This window comes from Ceratosolen solmsi, unplaced genomic scaffold (genome assembly GCF_000503995.2).
Source record: "Ceratosolen solmsi marchali unplaced genomic scaffold, CerSol_1.0 scaffold30, whole genome shotgun sequence".
In the NCBI taxonomy this organism is placed as follows: domain Eukaryota; kingdom Metazoa; phylum Arthropoda; class Insecta; order Hymenoptera; family Agaonidae; genus Ceratosolen; species Ceratosolen solmsi.
This window is the reverse complement of record NW_011948421.1, coordinates 8,125,244-8,142,258: the sequence shown is the minus strand read 5'-3', so window position 1 is coordinate 8,142,258 and position 17,015 is coordinate 8,125,244. Positions and strand designations below refer to the sequence as shown.

At 19.7% G+C, this 17,015-nt stretch overlaps 2 protein-coding genes and 1 non-coding gene across 3 annotated transcripts; 1 reads left to right on the top strand and 2 right to left on the bottom strand.

Annotated features, from left to right (window-relative positions):
• The first annotated feature begins 1,642 nt into the window (after positions 1-1,642).
• Positions 1,643-4,384, top strand: LOC105361545 (solute carrier family 2, facilitated glucose transporter member 12). The gene is made up of 5 exons (XM_011498767.1): positions 1,643-2,017; positions 2,342-2,890; positions 3,116-3,477; positions 3,761-3,989; positions 4,123-4,384. Exons 1-5 carry the CDS (start codon positions 1,672-1,674, stop codon positions 4,362-4,364), a joined length of 1,728 nt encoding a protein of 575 aa, XP_011497069.1. The 5' UTR covers positions 1,643-1,671; the 3' UTR covers positions 4,365-4,384.
• Positions 4,385-10,140: 5,756 nt separating this feature from the next.
• Positions 10,141-11,429, bottom strand: LOC105361544 (TELO2-interacting protein 2; the record flags this gene model as incomplete). Its single annotated transcript, XM_011498766.1, has 1 exon — positions 10,141-11,429. A coding segment is annotated over exon 1 (1,179 nt), but the record flags the coding sequence as incomplete, so codon positions are not given.
• A 3,856-nt stretch (positions 11,430-15,285) lies between these two features.
• Positions 15,286-15,358, bottom strand: TRNAF-GAA (transfer RNA phenylalanine (anticodon GAA)). The gene has a single exon. It is a non-coding gene; the product is annotated as a tRNA-Phe (tRNA).
• Positions 15,359-17,015: the final 1,657 nt, after the last annotated feature.

Below are 17,015 nucleotides of genomic sequence, written 5' to 3'. Positions count from 1 at the left end.
CGTTTAATACATATACATACATTTGAACTCCAAAGTTTACATACATGCCTTGCAGTAATGATTATTTCGTTGCAATTATTATTTTTAATATCATTTTTAAATAAATTAAGATTTAATATTAAAACTGAGCAGCTATATTTAACTAAAATTTCTCTTAAAACAGATCAATTTTGCAGTTAAAATTATACGATATAATTTATAATAATAATAAAATAAAATCCTTCGATAAACTAATTAAATGTAGCACGTTGATAGATTACTAAAAATGTCAAATTTGTTAAGTCATTTAACAAAATTTTTCAAACAACCTTTTAGTTATAAAAGTTCCAATGGATTTATAGGTATTAACCATCAATGTAATAAAAAGATCAATATAAATCGAATTGTTTTGTTTTATTTGACATTTAGAAAGAATTTTTAGATTTCATGAAAAAAATTTAATCTGTTATTAACACTTGTAATTCAAATTTTTTGCATAGAATTAATACAGAAATGTAACCATCATTATAAAATAATTTAGAAGTTTTTATAAAGTTTTAATAAATAGAAGGAAATAGCTTAAAAAAACATTAAAAAGTGTTTTTTAAAAAATTACAAAAACATAAGTATTTTTAAGAAGCTTTTTAAAAACATTTTAAATTAGAAGCAAATCTTTCGAGTTAAAACTTTATAAAACACATTCTTTTGCACAATATATGATTTTGCATATATATTATTATATATCATAAAAATACAATATATATCATTTTACATATTTTATTCATTTGTTTTAAAGCATTAGTGATAAATCTAATACCATTTATCGAAATACTAAAATAAGGAAACAAAAATTTTAAAAAAATCAAAATGAAAAATATTACGGAAATAAAACGTTTAATAATTTAGAATGGAAAATCCACTAAAATTTGATTTTTAAAACTAAATATTTAATATATTATAAGATGTAAAATAAATAAGGCTTAGAAGAAAACCTACAATGTTAGAAAAAATAAAATAAATAATATCACAAAAAGAAATACCAGAATTATAATAAAAATAATTATACATTTTAAAATGTTTTCAATACATTATAATACCAAACTAAAACTACAATATAAATATAAAAATCTAAAGGAAAATAATCATAAAATCATATAAAAAACAAAAGTTCATTATAAGCATGTGTGCATATATATACATATATATATATATGTATATATATATATATATATATATATATACCTTGTGCATATATGCATATATGCACACATAAGTAATGCAGCTTTTAGAATACACAATAGAAGATTAAATGCATTGGCTTTATGAATTCGGATGATTTTAATTTGGAATTTTTGCTATGAATACTACGCGATCGTACGCATGCATACATATATGTGTGTGTGTGTTTGCATGCGTGCATAGAGAAAGAAAGTTCGGTTTTCATTCGGAACCAAAATCTTAAACATTAAGTGTACAAGACTCGAAAAAATATAATACGTTCTTTACTATTTTTTAATATATTTTAAGTGTATTGCTTCAGTAATAGTATAAAAAAATGAAATATTAACTGTAAAATCTATAAATATAAACTGTACAGTTTATAAATATTAACAATATATCCATATAAATAAATATATATTAAAAACTATTGTTAATATAAATAGTATATTCTATAATTGTGTATATAATACAATGTCAGAAGACGAAGATACAATTGTTTTACTAAAAAATGTAAATTGTAATACTAATTCTTCTATTTTGAAACCACCACTGAAAGAATATCCATATATTTCTTTAAAAAAATTAATAAAACTATCACCCATAAACACAAAAAATTTAACTCCATTAACCACTGAAAATCAAAATATTATAGTACCAATTGTAGCTGTATTGGCAGGAATTTCATTTGGATATGATATGGGAATTGGCAGACAAATTGCTCCTTTGGTAAAAGGTGAATTTGTACTTGATTGTAAAGAAGAAAGTATGATTGTAAATATATGGTTTATTGGATGTTTGTTGGGTGCATTATTTGGTGGTAAGTTTATTTTATTTAATTTATTTGTATATATTCAATATGATATTTATTATTTCAATGATTAAATATTACAATAAATGAAACATTTTATGCTGAGCTTTAAAATATAATTATATAAAGAATTATATTCTTTAAACTATTTTTATGCATTCTTATTTTTTTTCTTCTGATTATTTTACATTATTGTTATACATAACTATTCAATGGACTTTACTTTCTAATTAATTTGATTAATATTCCAATAATTCATCAACAACTGTAATTTTAATTATATATACTAAATTAAATTAAAAATAATGAATTATAGATGTAAATAACTTACAGGTATTTTAATAGATCAATATGGTCGTAGATGGACTATGATTTCTACAATGGTATTCTTAACATTTGGTTCACTATTATCAGCTTTATCAAACCATTACATTCTATTTTTGATAGCAAGAATGATTTGTGGATATTCTGGAACTGTTTCTGCAATTGCTCATTGTATCTACATGTCTGAAATTTCAATTTCTAATAGACGAGGATGCAACATAACTTTACATCAATTAGGTGTTGCAAGTGGATTACTGCTTTCTGTTATAGCAACAGAAAATAAAAATTTAGACTACCAATGGCGATTGACTATTGGTCTAACAGCAGTGTCTTCAATGATTACTTGCATTATCACAATTATATTTCTTCAACGATCACCATCTTTTTTATTACTAAAAAAAGTTGGAAATATTAAAGTATCACTAAATAATTCTTGCTGTTATGTTTTTGAAGTTCTAACAATTATGATAATCATGCTTTCTCTTAGCCAAGGAACTGGAAGGCAACAAGTTTTATATTATGCACCAAGATTATTTGCTCTTTTAGGAATATGCACCAGTAAGTGGTCACATTATAATTTTTATTTAATAATAATGAAGTTTATATAAACAATAATTTTATGTTAATTTTAATTCATTACTTTTAAACAAAAATTTCAATATATATAATATTGTTTCTTAATTGGAATTATATGGCTATGTTTATTAATATTTCACATGTGTATCATGTATGAAGTCATAATTTTACTACCATAAGTTATTATTCTAAGATTTTTTATTTTAGATATTGCCAAAACGACAGCAATGATTGCTCTTGGGATTGTTAGAGTATTCAGTACTATTTTATGTCTAATTGTCATTGAAAGATGTGGACGTCGAACTGCATTAATAACATCGGCTACTATCTGCATGATATCTGCATCTCTTTTATCCCTTCTAGCAACATTAGATAGAGGTGACGAATTATTAAACTTTTCAAATGAATCTTGCAACATAATCATAAACAATAATTTAAAAAACGAATTAACAAATAAAATAAAATCTATTTCACTAACTGATTCATCACCATTTCCACTTTTACCTACTCCACTTGCTATAAGTGTTCCAAATACTGAAATATGGACTCAAGTAAAGATGTCATGTGAGGTAAATATTTTATAATTGTTTAATTAAATAGAATTGTAAATAATAAATTTATATAATATAAAATGATTGCAACTTCGTTAAATAATGTTTTATTTATTAACTGAGTTAATCATTAGTATTTTTTAAATTATATATCTTCATATTAATAAATGTGATTTTTTAAATTCACATTTAGAAATAATCATGTAAAATAAGGAAATGACTAATTAAATGAATAATCTTAAAAAATAGAAATATTATTCGAAAGCTAATTTATTATAAAATAAATTGATATTTATTACAGACTCACAATGTAATTACTACAGATGGACTTACAACAGAATTAAAAACATTAGCCGTCATAACGTTACTTGTATTTGAATCAGCTTATACCTTAGGTCTTGGACCTGTTCCTTTATTAACTCTCAATGAAATCTTTCCAGCAGTAATTAGAGGAAAATGCATTGGATTTTCTATATTTATTTTATGGCTTATTCATATTTTACTCTTTGAATCCATTGAAAAAATGACTAGTAAGTAATTTATTCCTATTTTATGCAAAATGAATAAAAAATTTTATACAAAATTTATATTTAAAATATTTTACATTAAATTATTAATAAATAATGCAGGCAATTAAACTTAAATACAATATAACTTTTTCAGAAATGATGACACTGGCTGGTACATATTTATTTTACAGTTTTATGTGTCTTATTACAATATTTTATGTATTTCTAGTATATCCTGAAACAAAAGGAAAATCTTTAAATCGAATAGGACAAGAACTGCGAAAAATCTCTATAATAACGCGTATTTGCAATAATGTAAAAAGTCTACCTGCAATTAGTCACATACAGTCAATCATTAAATTTAAAGAAAAGACAAATCAAAGCACACCGATATAAATATTCATTCTATTCACATTTATTATATTAAAACATTTTGATACTGTAAATTGACACGTATTTAATAGTATTTCTAAAAAATACTTTCTAAAATATGAAATATTTCATACTTAAAAAATTATTAATGTTAATTTTAAAATATAACTTGTGTCCGAGTGTACTGATTTTACATACAAATTCTATATATATATCTTTACAATATCTTTTCAAATTTTAATTTTAATTTGTAGCACTGTAAAAAAAAAGATTATATATTAATATAAATTAAAAAAAAGAAAATAATAAATATGAAAAGAAAAAATAAATATAATAAAATTAAAAATACTAAATTAAATTTAATATTACATATTACAATAAATATTTTAAAGTGAATTTAATGTATTAGGAATTTTTAAGAATTAAAGACCTTCAATTCTTCCTTAAAATATAATTATGATTTATCATGAATAATAATAATTATTACTATTACTATAATTTATGAAAGATTTTATTAACAAGAAAGATAATGATAATCATGCAAAACAAAAATTCCAATTTCTAAATGAAAAATTTATTTGAGAATTTCAAATTTGTAAATCAATTCTAAAACATTAATTATTTTAAGTACTTTATATCTTTTAAACTGTTCTTCTACTCTGTTTATTTTAATTAGAAAAATCTGATTTTAGATATTGAATAGTTCTTATTTTAAGTTATAAATATATATTGAAATAAAAGTACTAGTCATTTTACTATTTAGGAAAAAATGATTGAATTCTAAGATTATACTTTTTTATAATTTATTAACATAAAAATAAGGCAAACTTTATATTTGGTTTTATTTTTAGTATAACTTAGGCAACAAATTATACATATTAATACATTACTTTAAATGGAAAAGTAAGTAATCTTGAAATAATGACACTATAATTAAATTGTATGCAATTATAATTTAAATGTAATAATTCGTATTGTTTCAAATGATTTTAATATAAAATTTTTGCATCTTATATTTGAAAGTTTAAATATAATTTATTGTACTTTTTGTACAGTAAATCCAAATTTATAATTTTTAATATCGTATAAAAAATTTGAATTAATATATTATTAATAGAATTAAATTTATTGTAAAAATTTAAAAATTTTATATATAAATATATTCGAATTATTCAAACAAATAAATAAAATAATTTATATAAGCACATTAAAAGTTTTATTTCTTAATACCAAAAATTTTATAATTTTATAAATTGATTCTATCATATGCGATAATTTATAATACACATTTTTTTTTATTTGAATATTTTATATCAACAGAAACTATAGATTGACATAAATTCACATAAAAGTCACAATAAACTATAGATAAAATAAAAGGATATATATGCAAGTTTTTTAAAACATAAAGTATAATTGCTTGTAGTGACAAATATTTTCAGTATTATATAACATTTTTTGTTTTAACAACCTTCTTTTAATGCTTGTACTACCTACATTAGATATCGAAATTGATTATTGAATAACAATTTACTAATATTTTACAATATACTTGGTTGATTTTTCGTTATTAAAGATAAAAAGCCGAAAAAATAAATATATACTTTATATTATACAATTATACTATTCACAAAAATAAGAAATTTAATTATTATGAGAATACCAACACTTTTATTGCATAAAATATTTATAGAAAAATGACAACATCACTATTTCATTGGGAACTCAAAAATATATACGACTTATAATTAATTTGGTTTTAAGACTAAAAGTAGTCTTTTTACTTTAACCTTGGAATCTAGAAGGCGGCAATACCTGTTTCAAGAATAAACTTTTCTTTTCTCGCATAATTACCTGAATTTTTAACTATCAATTTAATTTTTTTTATTATAGTGCAATAAAGAGTTGATAGTTTCAAAATCATAACATATAATCGAAACTCATTTATTTAATGAGCCGAACTGTAGCTTATTTCAAGTAATTTTATCACACATTGAGGAAACAATGCAAACAATTTTTTCAGTGGATTACTCAAATCGTTCTGAAAGTAATGAAAACTATCGTCTTGCTCGGTTTATTATTTTTCGTTTTTTGTCATTACTTCAAGATAACACCTTCAAATAATTCGTGCTTTGCCCTAATAAAGAGTATGATTCTTCAAAAGTAATATCAACAACATATCGTTTATAATTTCGTTCATTAAAATGAATGCAACTTTTTATGACTACAGAATTTGCAATTTCACTATAATCATTAGCTTTACATTTAATAAGCACCGAACTTTTTTGTGATAATAAATCTACATTTGTCAAGGATACTCTAACTTCTTTATGATCTATATAACACTGCATCTTTATAAATCTATATCAAATCAGGAAAATCATCATTAGTGCATTAAATAATATATTAAAAGATACTGATATAAATCTTTTATCCTATAAGTCAAAATTAATCTTGATAATATTAAAATTACTTTTAAATCATGTATAGAGTAAATTTATTAATATGTATCTTACACACATATATACCTGCTGTTATATAAACATTATAAATTGATTTAAAGTATCTATTATTAAGGCAATTTTATATAATTTAAAAAATAAAACTTCATTAAATTGAAATTATTAAAAAAAAGTATTCATTTTGTACTTAACATCAAGCACCTTCATCTCAATATATACATTATTGTCCAATACATCATTGCTGCCACAAAATTGAGAATCTGTTTTTGAACCGTAAATAGGTGAGTCAGAAAATATAATATTAATATGATATTAATCAGCAGAACCTTGTCCATCAAATCATTTAAACAATCATTTATCATGTCTGTAATAATACAGAGCTTGTTGCTATTTACACCTGATATAAAAGAGCCAAACCAAAGCTCGCAATTATTGAGTGACGTTGCTCCAGTCAATGACAAAGAATAAATATACATAGTGTCTGTGATTATGTATATGCGGGTTTACATGATTCTAAATCCAGCTCAATCTCTGAACAAACATATCAATGTTTTCGATGACTTAAAAAATTCGTGTTAGTACCTTGATTTTTTTAAAAGTCTGTTGAAAAATTAACACTGTATTTATCAAATTAAGTTTTTATTCAAGTTTCATTATGTATTTTCTCGATTGAAACATCAGTACTGGTAATTTTCTATCTTCTAAAAATACCTGAAAACTATAACATTGTTTTCACCATTTTTCACAAAATTTTCATTCATCATTCCTTTTTCTAATTCAATATTTCACATAATATTTATTAAAAGGCATTTATTATCTACTGTACGATGTGATGCGCTGCTCTTATAACTGGGTTTAGCAATTTGATATAGTAAAAATTGATTTTACAATATAAAGTTTTATTTTAATTGTTTTATCAATTTATTTATTTAAAAATTCTTAATACAGTGTTAATATAGAAGGAAAATTTTAAAACTAAAATACATTTTATATACTCCATCAACTATTAAATAAAAAATAAAATATAATAAAAAATAATGATGTACTACTATTATATCATATTAATACTATCATAATCATACTAATAATATGGTATAATGTAGTAAACAATGTATAAAGCCAGTGATTTATAGCATATATAAAAAATAATTAAACTATTTATTGTGTTACAATATATTTACAGCTTAAAAAGTGTTGTAAAAGATAAATAAATTTCAATAATATTATTAACTAACTTTTACTTGGATTAGTTTTATAAGATACCTCTGAACAATTGTAAATGCCTTTAAAAATGTAAAAATGCATAAACATATTTGTCTGGAAGATATGTTTAAAAGATAAATGATATATAGTATGAGATTCTGAATTATTATGACAGAGTAAATATAATATACACACACATGATATTTTGGTTTGCTATCAATCTAAAAAAAATCAATAAAGTATTTTTGTTGTAAACATAGACTTAGACTTTTGTATGTAAACTCTTCCACTGTTGTTAAACAAAGAATTCATCATTTATTGAATGATCCACACCATCATTTCTAATATATAAATTCCTATAAATTAATATCTATTAAATCTATTTAATAATGGATATCTTATAGTGACACAAAACTCAATTTGTACATATTTGCTTAATTTTAGTTAAATTAATAAACTAATAACTATTAGTGTATAATTCATTTAATTAATTTAATAACTTAAATCATGCTTTAAAATGAATTTATTATAAATTATATTTTATACCTCAAAATGTACTATGTAACTACTAATCAGAATAAAATAAAAGAATTTACCAAAAATTACAAAAATTATAAACATATTGCAAATCAAACTAAGTCAGCAATTTTAGATACAAGCATTCCATCCAAAACTCCTAAATCATCATTGAAGAAAATTAAATTGACATATATCCTATTTCATTTTGTTTATTAACAGTGCACATACAGGTAAACCCCATGCTAATGAATGGAGATACAAATAATGAAGCACTTATAAATATGTTTGTAAATATATACTTATTTCTTATATAAATTTTATTATATTTCTATTTATGTATTTATATCTGTTTAATCAAAATTTTCATATTTTATACTAATCAACTAACTACGTGTATTAAAAAAAAATTGATACATTTGCACAAATAGTCACATTAAAAATGCAGCAATAGAACTTACTCTCATAAATGAATTATAATATGCCAATATAAATATATATGATAAAATTATTTTTGACAAATTTAATTTTAACAAATTAATAATAATAAGTTAACAAAAAATAATAAATATCAATTATTCACTATAAAATAATTATACAAATATTTCCAATTATTAACAAGTAAGCAATAGAGCTCTTGAATGAAAATTATTTTGTATTAAAGATAATATGAATGTATCTAAAGTTTTCTGAGTTACTTTTACTTTAAATTAATATACAGTTCTCTTTGTGATATAATTGATTTAGTAAATATTTTCATTAGATGTGAATGAAAACATATAATTCCAGTTTTAAAATGAAATATTTCTTAAAGAGAATATTACATAAAATAAATTCTTTTTATAAAAAATTTATAAACACAGTCCTATAAAAAATATTTTCAATAATAAAACAATGTAATATATTAATGATTATTCAGAAAAGATGATTTATTTTAAACCATATTAACTTTGAACATTCCATATTTGCATTAAGATATTATATTGATTTCATATACATTGATGTTATTGTGCTTGTTAAATTTTAATTAAAAATAATGTATTATTGTTCTAGTATATTTATGTAATAAAAACTAAAATGTTTATCTTACAAATAACTCTAATTGTTTTAAGTTCTAATTGATTTTTATATTTATTTTAAAATATTGCACTACTACTTGCTTATAAATTATATGTATAATTTATATAATAATTATAGGATACAAAAAAAAAAAGTACATGAGTCAGAAAATACTATTTACTATTTAAAAAATTATAGACAGTATATAACATAAATATGACACTAGATAATTAAATCGCCTTACCAATGTTGAATCAGTATCTGAAAAGCTCTTATTACAAATCACAATGTAATTGAAAACTGCTAAACTTTAAATTTCATTTATTGACTTATGTAGTTCATGTACTATTATATTTTTAAATTTAATTCTCTTAAAAGTAAATATGATTACTTTATAAAAAAACAGAACTCACATATTATTTAAAAAATACTGTATAGTATTAAGTAAAATACAAAAAATTAATAAACTTTTTATATACGTATTAAATTAATTAATTTTTAAAAAATAAGAAAATAATAAAAATCAAAATTTATTTCATATTTTTAATTGATTGTATTTTACCACTATTAATAATTTCTTTATTAAGATTTGGACATAATTTACTTATTAATAAAATACATTGATCAACTTTAATAATAATTTCCTTGCTATTTGTTTGAAATAAAGCACATTTATAACGAAGCTTCAATAATAAACTGTACATTACAATATAAAAGTTTTCTCCTTGTGGTTGATATATTAATAAAAAAGTTTTAATACATTCTAATGTTCCATTAATAATAATTAAATCAATATTATTTTCACAATATTCACTTAAAATTTGAATCAATCTATTAGACCATTTACCTAAATTAATATATGTCAAAAATTTTGAGAGACATGTAATATAAGCATATTGATACTGATGATTAGTTTGTAATTCCATATTATCAAAAAGAATAGTTAATATTTCATCCCATTTAGTCCAATTGAAAATAGTACTTTTTTTTTCATAACAATCAATATTAGATATTAAACTTGAAATACAAGAATACAGAGAAGTCATCATAATTGATTCTACTTTATAAGATATTTTTTTTAGAGCTTGAAAAATAACTTCATCATAATTAAAATTTTTTAAAATTTTGCTTTTTTGACAATGTTCGATTATTATACTTATACATTTTAAAGCTAACATTTGATTTTCTTGCACATAATCATCAACAATTATTAAAGCTGTTGGTACTATGTCCTGTATATAACTTTTTAATAGAGGTTTTTCACTTAATTCCAATAACCATTTATAACAATTAACAGCAGCTGGAAAACATTTCCAAGTATCTTTTAGCAATTTAGGTCTTAAAAACTTTATAATCATTATAAATATTTCATTATTTTTAAGAATCTCAGTTATATTTTTACTTTTAAAAATTTTACAAATCCTAAATATTAATAATTCAGATAACTCTATAATTTTATAAGTATTCCATGCACTTTTTTTATGTTGTTCACCAATAATAACTATAACCTTAATTAAATATTCTGTAGTTCTTTTACTATACTGAACTTCATTTTGTATAATAAAATCTAATAACAAAACAATGCGATGAAGATTATCTGTTATTATATTTTTAAAATCTTGAAAATCTTCTTCTATACATGGTCGTATTATTTGATTTGAAAAATGTGGCACTAAAGATCGCATTAAAATTTTATTGAATTCATACAAAAATTCTTCATTTAGTTGTTTATCTTTCATATTTTTATGGTATTTAAAAATTAATTAAACAATCATTCATCCCACCCCAACGTTTATAGAATCTGAAGTTAGTATAAAGTTGGCATTTATATATGGACATGAATGATCTCTCGTTCGTGTACTAATTTAAACTTTTTGATATTTATATAATATAAAATATAAAACATACGAATTTATTGTTTAAAGCTTAATATTAACACCAAATAAATTATAAATATTATTACCTTTACAAATAAATTTTGCTTTTCATTGTATCGTCTTTTTCATTAATGTATGCGTTCAAAAAATCATCTAAACAAATCTTAAACTTTAGAACGCATATTTATTACGTTTTTTAAATTGATATTTTTGTTTGTATTGTAAAAGTAAAGTTAATTGCATAATTAATATCAAAATTATTAACATTGTATTTAATAAAAAAAGCAAACATTTTCGTAACCATAAAACCATAAAACGAAGCGAATTATCAAAAACTGAGAATATAATAAAATAGAATATATCGTTTATGCAAACCGAAGTTTTAAATTCAAATTCTTTAACATAAAATTAAATTATCCTTTAACCGATAATATTTTATAATACACTACTGTTATTTTATATTTTTGTGATATATAAAAAATATTCGAACAACTGCAATTATTATCGAGTAAAATTGAAAAAACAAAAATTAATAAAAATTTAATCCATTTTTTATCTAATCTTATCTAATAAAGATAATAGTAAATAATTAAAGAAAGAGTATTTATGTATTATTCTATAATACATAGCTTCAGAGGCAATATATATAAAATATTATTACAAGAGACAAATTGATTTTCACATAACTGTAAAGAGTAAAAAATTTAAAAAGTTGGAAGAATGCTTTGTTAGAATTGAGTAATTTATCTGATAAAATAAGTCATCTATTAAAAACAAACAAAAAAAAATAAAAAAATTACCATATAATAAAACAATGGGAAATGGAGAAAATAAAAAATTGAATAGATTTGCTCTAGCATTGGCAATATATAATTTTTTGTATAAATAATTATTATAAAAAAATAAGTATTTATAAATCCCTAAATATTTTAAAAATATTTTATTATATATTATATGATTAGTTAAAAATAAAAATAGCTATAAGCTTTATAATTATTTATTATATTATTAAATTACTTTATTTTTGAACATTTCAATTTCCGATCAAAATTGATTTATACTATAATTAAACCAATATAAAATTAATCATTGATTCTGATATATATTATATTCGTGAATTATAAACATGTATATTAAAATTATAATTAATAATTCTAATATTTATTAAGAATTGAAAACTAAATTTATTACAAAAATATTGAAAAATTGTAATTTAAACAATTTACAAATTTTGTAAATAATTAATATTAAATATTACAAAATAATTTTTATAGAAAACGTATAAAAATAAATATTATAAAACTCATTTATTTCATACACATTAATTTTTATATTTAATAAATTCAAGGATGGTTTCGCTGCTTTATATATATATTAATTTCTAGTAAAACAATTAAAAATAATTTTTTCATTCAAGAAAAAATACAATTTTTAAAAGTCGAGATTTGATTAAAATAAATCTTAAAGATAACTTTGTTAATTTTTTAACTGAATTCATAAAAAATATAAATTTACATAAATACATAAAACTATTATAAATATATAATAATGAATGTAATCTCTTAACGTTTTTAGTATTTAATAAAACAACTTGTCTTGTACATTACTTGATGTTTAATTTAATTTAAAAAATAACTAGATATGAATATAAAAGATAAACTCCTGGAATGTAAGTAATTTTATTTTAGTATTATTCTTAATTTACAAATAATTATCAGGGAATTTAATCAGGGAATCATAGAGCTACACTGTATTTACGTGTGTAATTCTAGAGTTTTAACTCGTACAATTTCAATTTAATATTTATTTTGTTTTTGTTAATAAAGAGAATTAATAATTAACAATACAAATAATAACAATTATGAACAATAGAACACATAAAATTAACATATAATATTTACTAAAAAAAATTATATTCAAGCAACTAATAACAATTAATAGGTAATTAAGAATTAAAAGTATTTTATATTAAATAATATAATGCTTAAGCAGTAAGTTTTAATGTATACTTAAGCAATATTTTTATATTTAACATTTACTTATTATATTTATTGAATTATTATAAGCTATATTAAAATTTTTATAGTCTCCTAAAATAAAATAATATACATTTTTTTAATATATCTTAAAAAAGATTATTATTTATTTAAATATACATTGTAATAATTAAGACATTCTTGTCTGTCTACTTAATACAAAAATTTAATATTTATAATGTTTTTTTATTTATTTCTTAAGATATATAATTTATCATACTATCTTTAATTAAATAATAAAAGATTTAACTATAATAAATAATATACAATCATATTTTTAAAAAACCATTACAATATATATTATCATAAAAGAATCGATTAAATAAGACATTAAAGAATTCAGAAGTTTTTATATTTATACTGTATTTATATTTTTTACTATTACTTCATTTTAAATAATAATCTTTTGTTTGGTTATTGTAGTACTTTATTAATAAAAGTTATGCAGGTTGTGTAATTTAATTTTATATGTAAATTTCTATTCGTTTTAATATTTTTTTAAACTCATAATTTCTAATTTATGACATATATGCTTGTAAAAAATCTACAATTTAGTATTATTAGTATCAAATACAATGTATTTGATTATATAATCACATAATATTTTTAGTTTCTGTAATTGGGTATACGTACACGCGCATATTATTGTTCGTGATTAGTTTCATTCCTGTAACAATTATAAAACGATATATAAAACATGTTCATTATTAAAATAATTAGTTGTATTTAAGATAATTTAATATTTTTATTAATTAGATTTGCTTAAAATTAAATTTATGTATTGTTCTCAATGAAGTTAAATACAGTTTAAAGTTTTTATTTTAAATTTATTTGAAATAAATGTTAAATATAATTTAGAAAAAAATTAATTTAAAATCGTATTTAATAATACCTTTACAACTTTTATTATTACTTATTGTATATACTTAATACCTAATGAAAAATAATAGATATTTTAATAATTATCTACTCTTATAAAATTAATATTTTTTTTATCAATTTTATTATAATTACATTAAACAATTGAAAAAATTATCAGAAATAATTTCCAAGTATAAATTCATGAACAATTAATTGCTCAAAATATAAAAACATTAATAATTTTTTTAACTAAAGTTTTTAATTTACATCAGAATATCAGTAAAAACAAAACTTAATTTATATTATGTCCGCAATTTCCCAATTGTTAAATATGTAATAAAATATGATTCAAATAAAACAACAATGTATACATAATTAAAAAGGTGTTTATATTATTAAATTTGAAATGAAAATAATTTATCTTATTTAAAATTCTTTGTTATTGTAATTTTAATGTTTGTTTAAAAAAAATATAGTATTAATATGTTTCAATTTTAAAAAATACTTTATGCCTTGGCACTTTATATTCAACATTAGTATTTTTTAGAATTAACTTCCATAATATTGTTTAGTAACAGAATAAGTTTTGTTTTATACTATAACACGATTAATCGTATTAATTATTAACTTAAATGTTTTGTAAAATAGTTTTTAAATATATTTATAATATCAAATTCTACTTCTACATTTGAAAATCTATTTGTTACATTTCTGAACTTCAACAAATTAACTACAAATAAATGATCTTCAAAGTCTACTTTACTTTTTAGGGTGAAAAGTAGTTAATAAGCATCGTATTTTATATTTTAATTTTTATCTAATAATTTTCCATGATATAGAAATTTAAAGATAGGTACAAAAATAGTATTATTTAAAAGGTTCTGTAACGTAATAAAAAAGGTTCTAATTAAAAAATATTAAAAAAGTAACATGCCGAAACCCGGGATTGAACCGGGGACATTTAGATCTTCAGTCTAACGCTCTCCCAACTGAGCTATTTCGGCTCATGAATGAATTTAAAAATTGTATTAATATAATTCATAAAACTAATTATTTATATAATATTTATTATTTTGATAACAATTATTTATCAAAAATACGAGATATAATAAAATTTAGTAAAATAATAAATAATTATATAATAATAATAAATAATAAAAATAATTAAAAAATGCAGACGTTTAATTAACTTTGTGTATAAGTCAAAATTATTATTAGCTAATAAAATAAATAAGCATACAAATACATTATTTATATTTTAAATAATATAAAAATAATACAAAAATTTTACAAATTATTGATTATTAATATAATTAATTACGTTTTTAAACTGATTGTTTTCATAGAATAAAAAAACAAAAGCATTCACCAAATAAAGTGCAAACAATTATTTACTTAATTAAATTACTATATTTCATACATTCTCGATCTATATATTTTTTACAAAAACAATATTTTATTTTGCAAATAGTTTGATTGTTGAAGATCATACTTTATCTCTCTCTTTTTTTCTCGATGATTATTCAATACAAATTTACCCAGTTGTAAATAGCATATAATATATATATTTTCCTTCAATCATTAAAAGATGAATAAATTTCATAAAAACGATAATGTACTTGCTTCCATCTTTTATTTTCAAATATGTAGAAACTAATTTTCATTTACGATAAAAACGTTAAAAAATTTATTTATTTATGCAAATTGATAATGTATCTTCATTGTGCTTGATTATAATACAGTACTTTTTCTTATTTTATTTATACATTTAAATACTTATATGATCTTACGCATTTATATACTTGTATATATACTTAAATACATTAATGCTTGCATAAATATGATTTAAATTCAATATAATATGTGTATCTTAATTTTTAGTTTTTTAAATACTTATTCGACTCACTATTTCAAGTAATGAATAAGTATCTTAAATTTTAATTGTGTAATTAATATTTACATATTTAAAAATATATTATAAATGTGATATAAATGTTATTTACCTTTTACCTTTATTTGATTTATTTATATAATAATAAAATGAAGTATTACATATATATGTAGATATGGACATTAAAAGAATGTATTTTTATTTTTATTATTTTTTATATAAATTTAATTTACATAAATCATATTTAATTCATATAAACATGGTTATAACATTTACAATAATTAACAAAAAATCTATGTTAATAAATTCTTGTTATAATTTAAAACTTCCTATAAGGATTTAAAACATATAGAATGTCTTCTCTTGTCTCTACTTACTACTGGATTTTATTTAAAAATATTTACAATTATTTTTAATATCTAAATTATGTATTTACATTTTTTATAAGTATATCAAATAATTTCTTAAAAGTTTCCGTAAAGAAATAAATGAAGAATCAATTTTCAATGTAGACTGTAGTGTGAACTTACACTCTAATAAAAAATTATTAAATTATACGAAAAAATACTTTTAAATATTCTTTAATCTACACATTTATATTTACTTTTGTAATCATTACTTACATATTTATGAATAATAAAATTACTTAATATAAATATTAAAACAAAATTTTTTAATTTAATTAAGTTATTTTTGATGCTACATACTCTATTATTACATATAGTAAAAATTAATCAGTTAAATGGAATAAACTTTTTATAAAATGTATT

Coding starts and splice junctions, on each gene's coding strand:
- LOC105361545 (XM_011498767.1), top strand. CDS start 1,672: ATGTCAGAAGACGAAGATACAATTGTTTTACTAAAAAATGTAAATTGT. Junction 2,018..2,341: donor GTTGGGTGCATTATTTGGTG/GTAAGTTTATTT, acceptor AATAACTTACAG/GTATTTTAATAGATCAATAT. Junction 3,990..4,122: donor ATCCATTGAAAAAATGACTA/GTAAGTAATTTA, acceptor TAACTTTTTCAG/AAATGATGACACTGGCTGGT.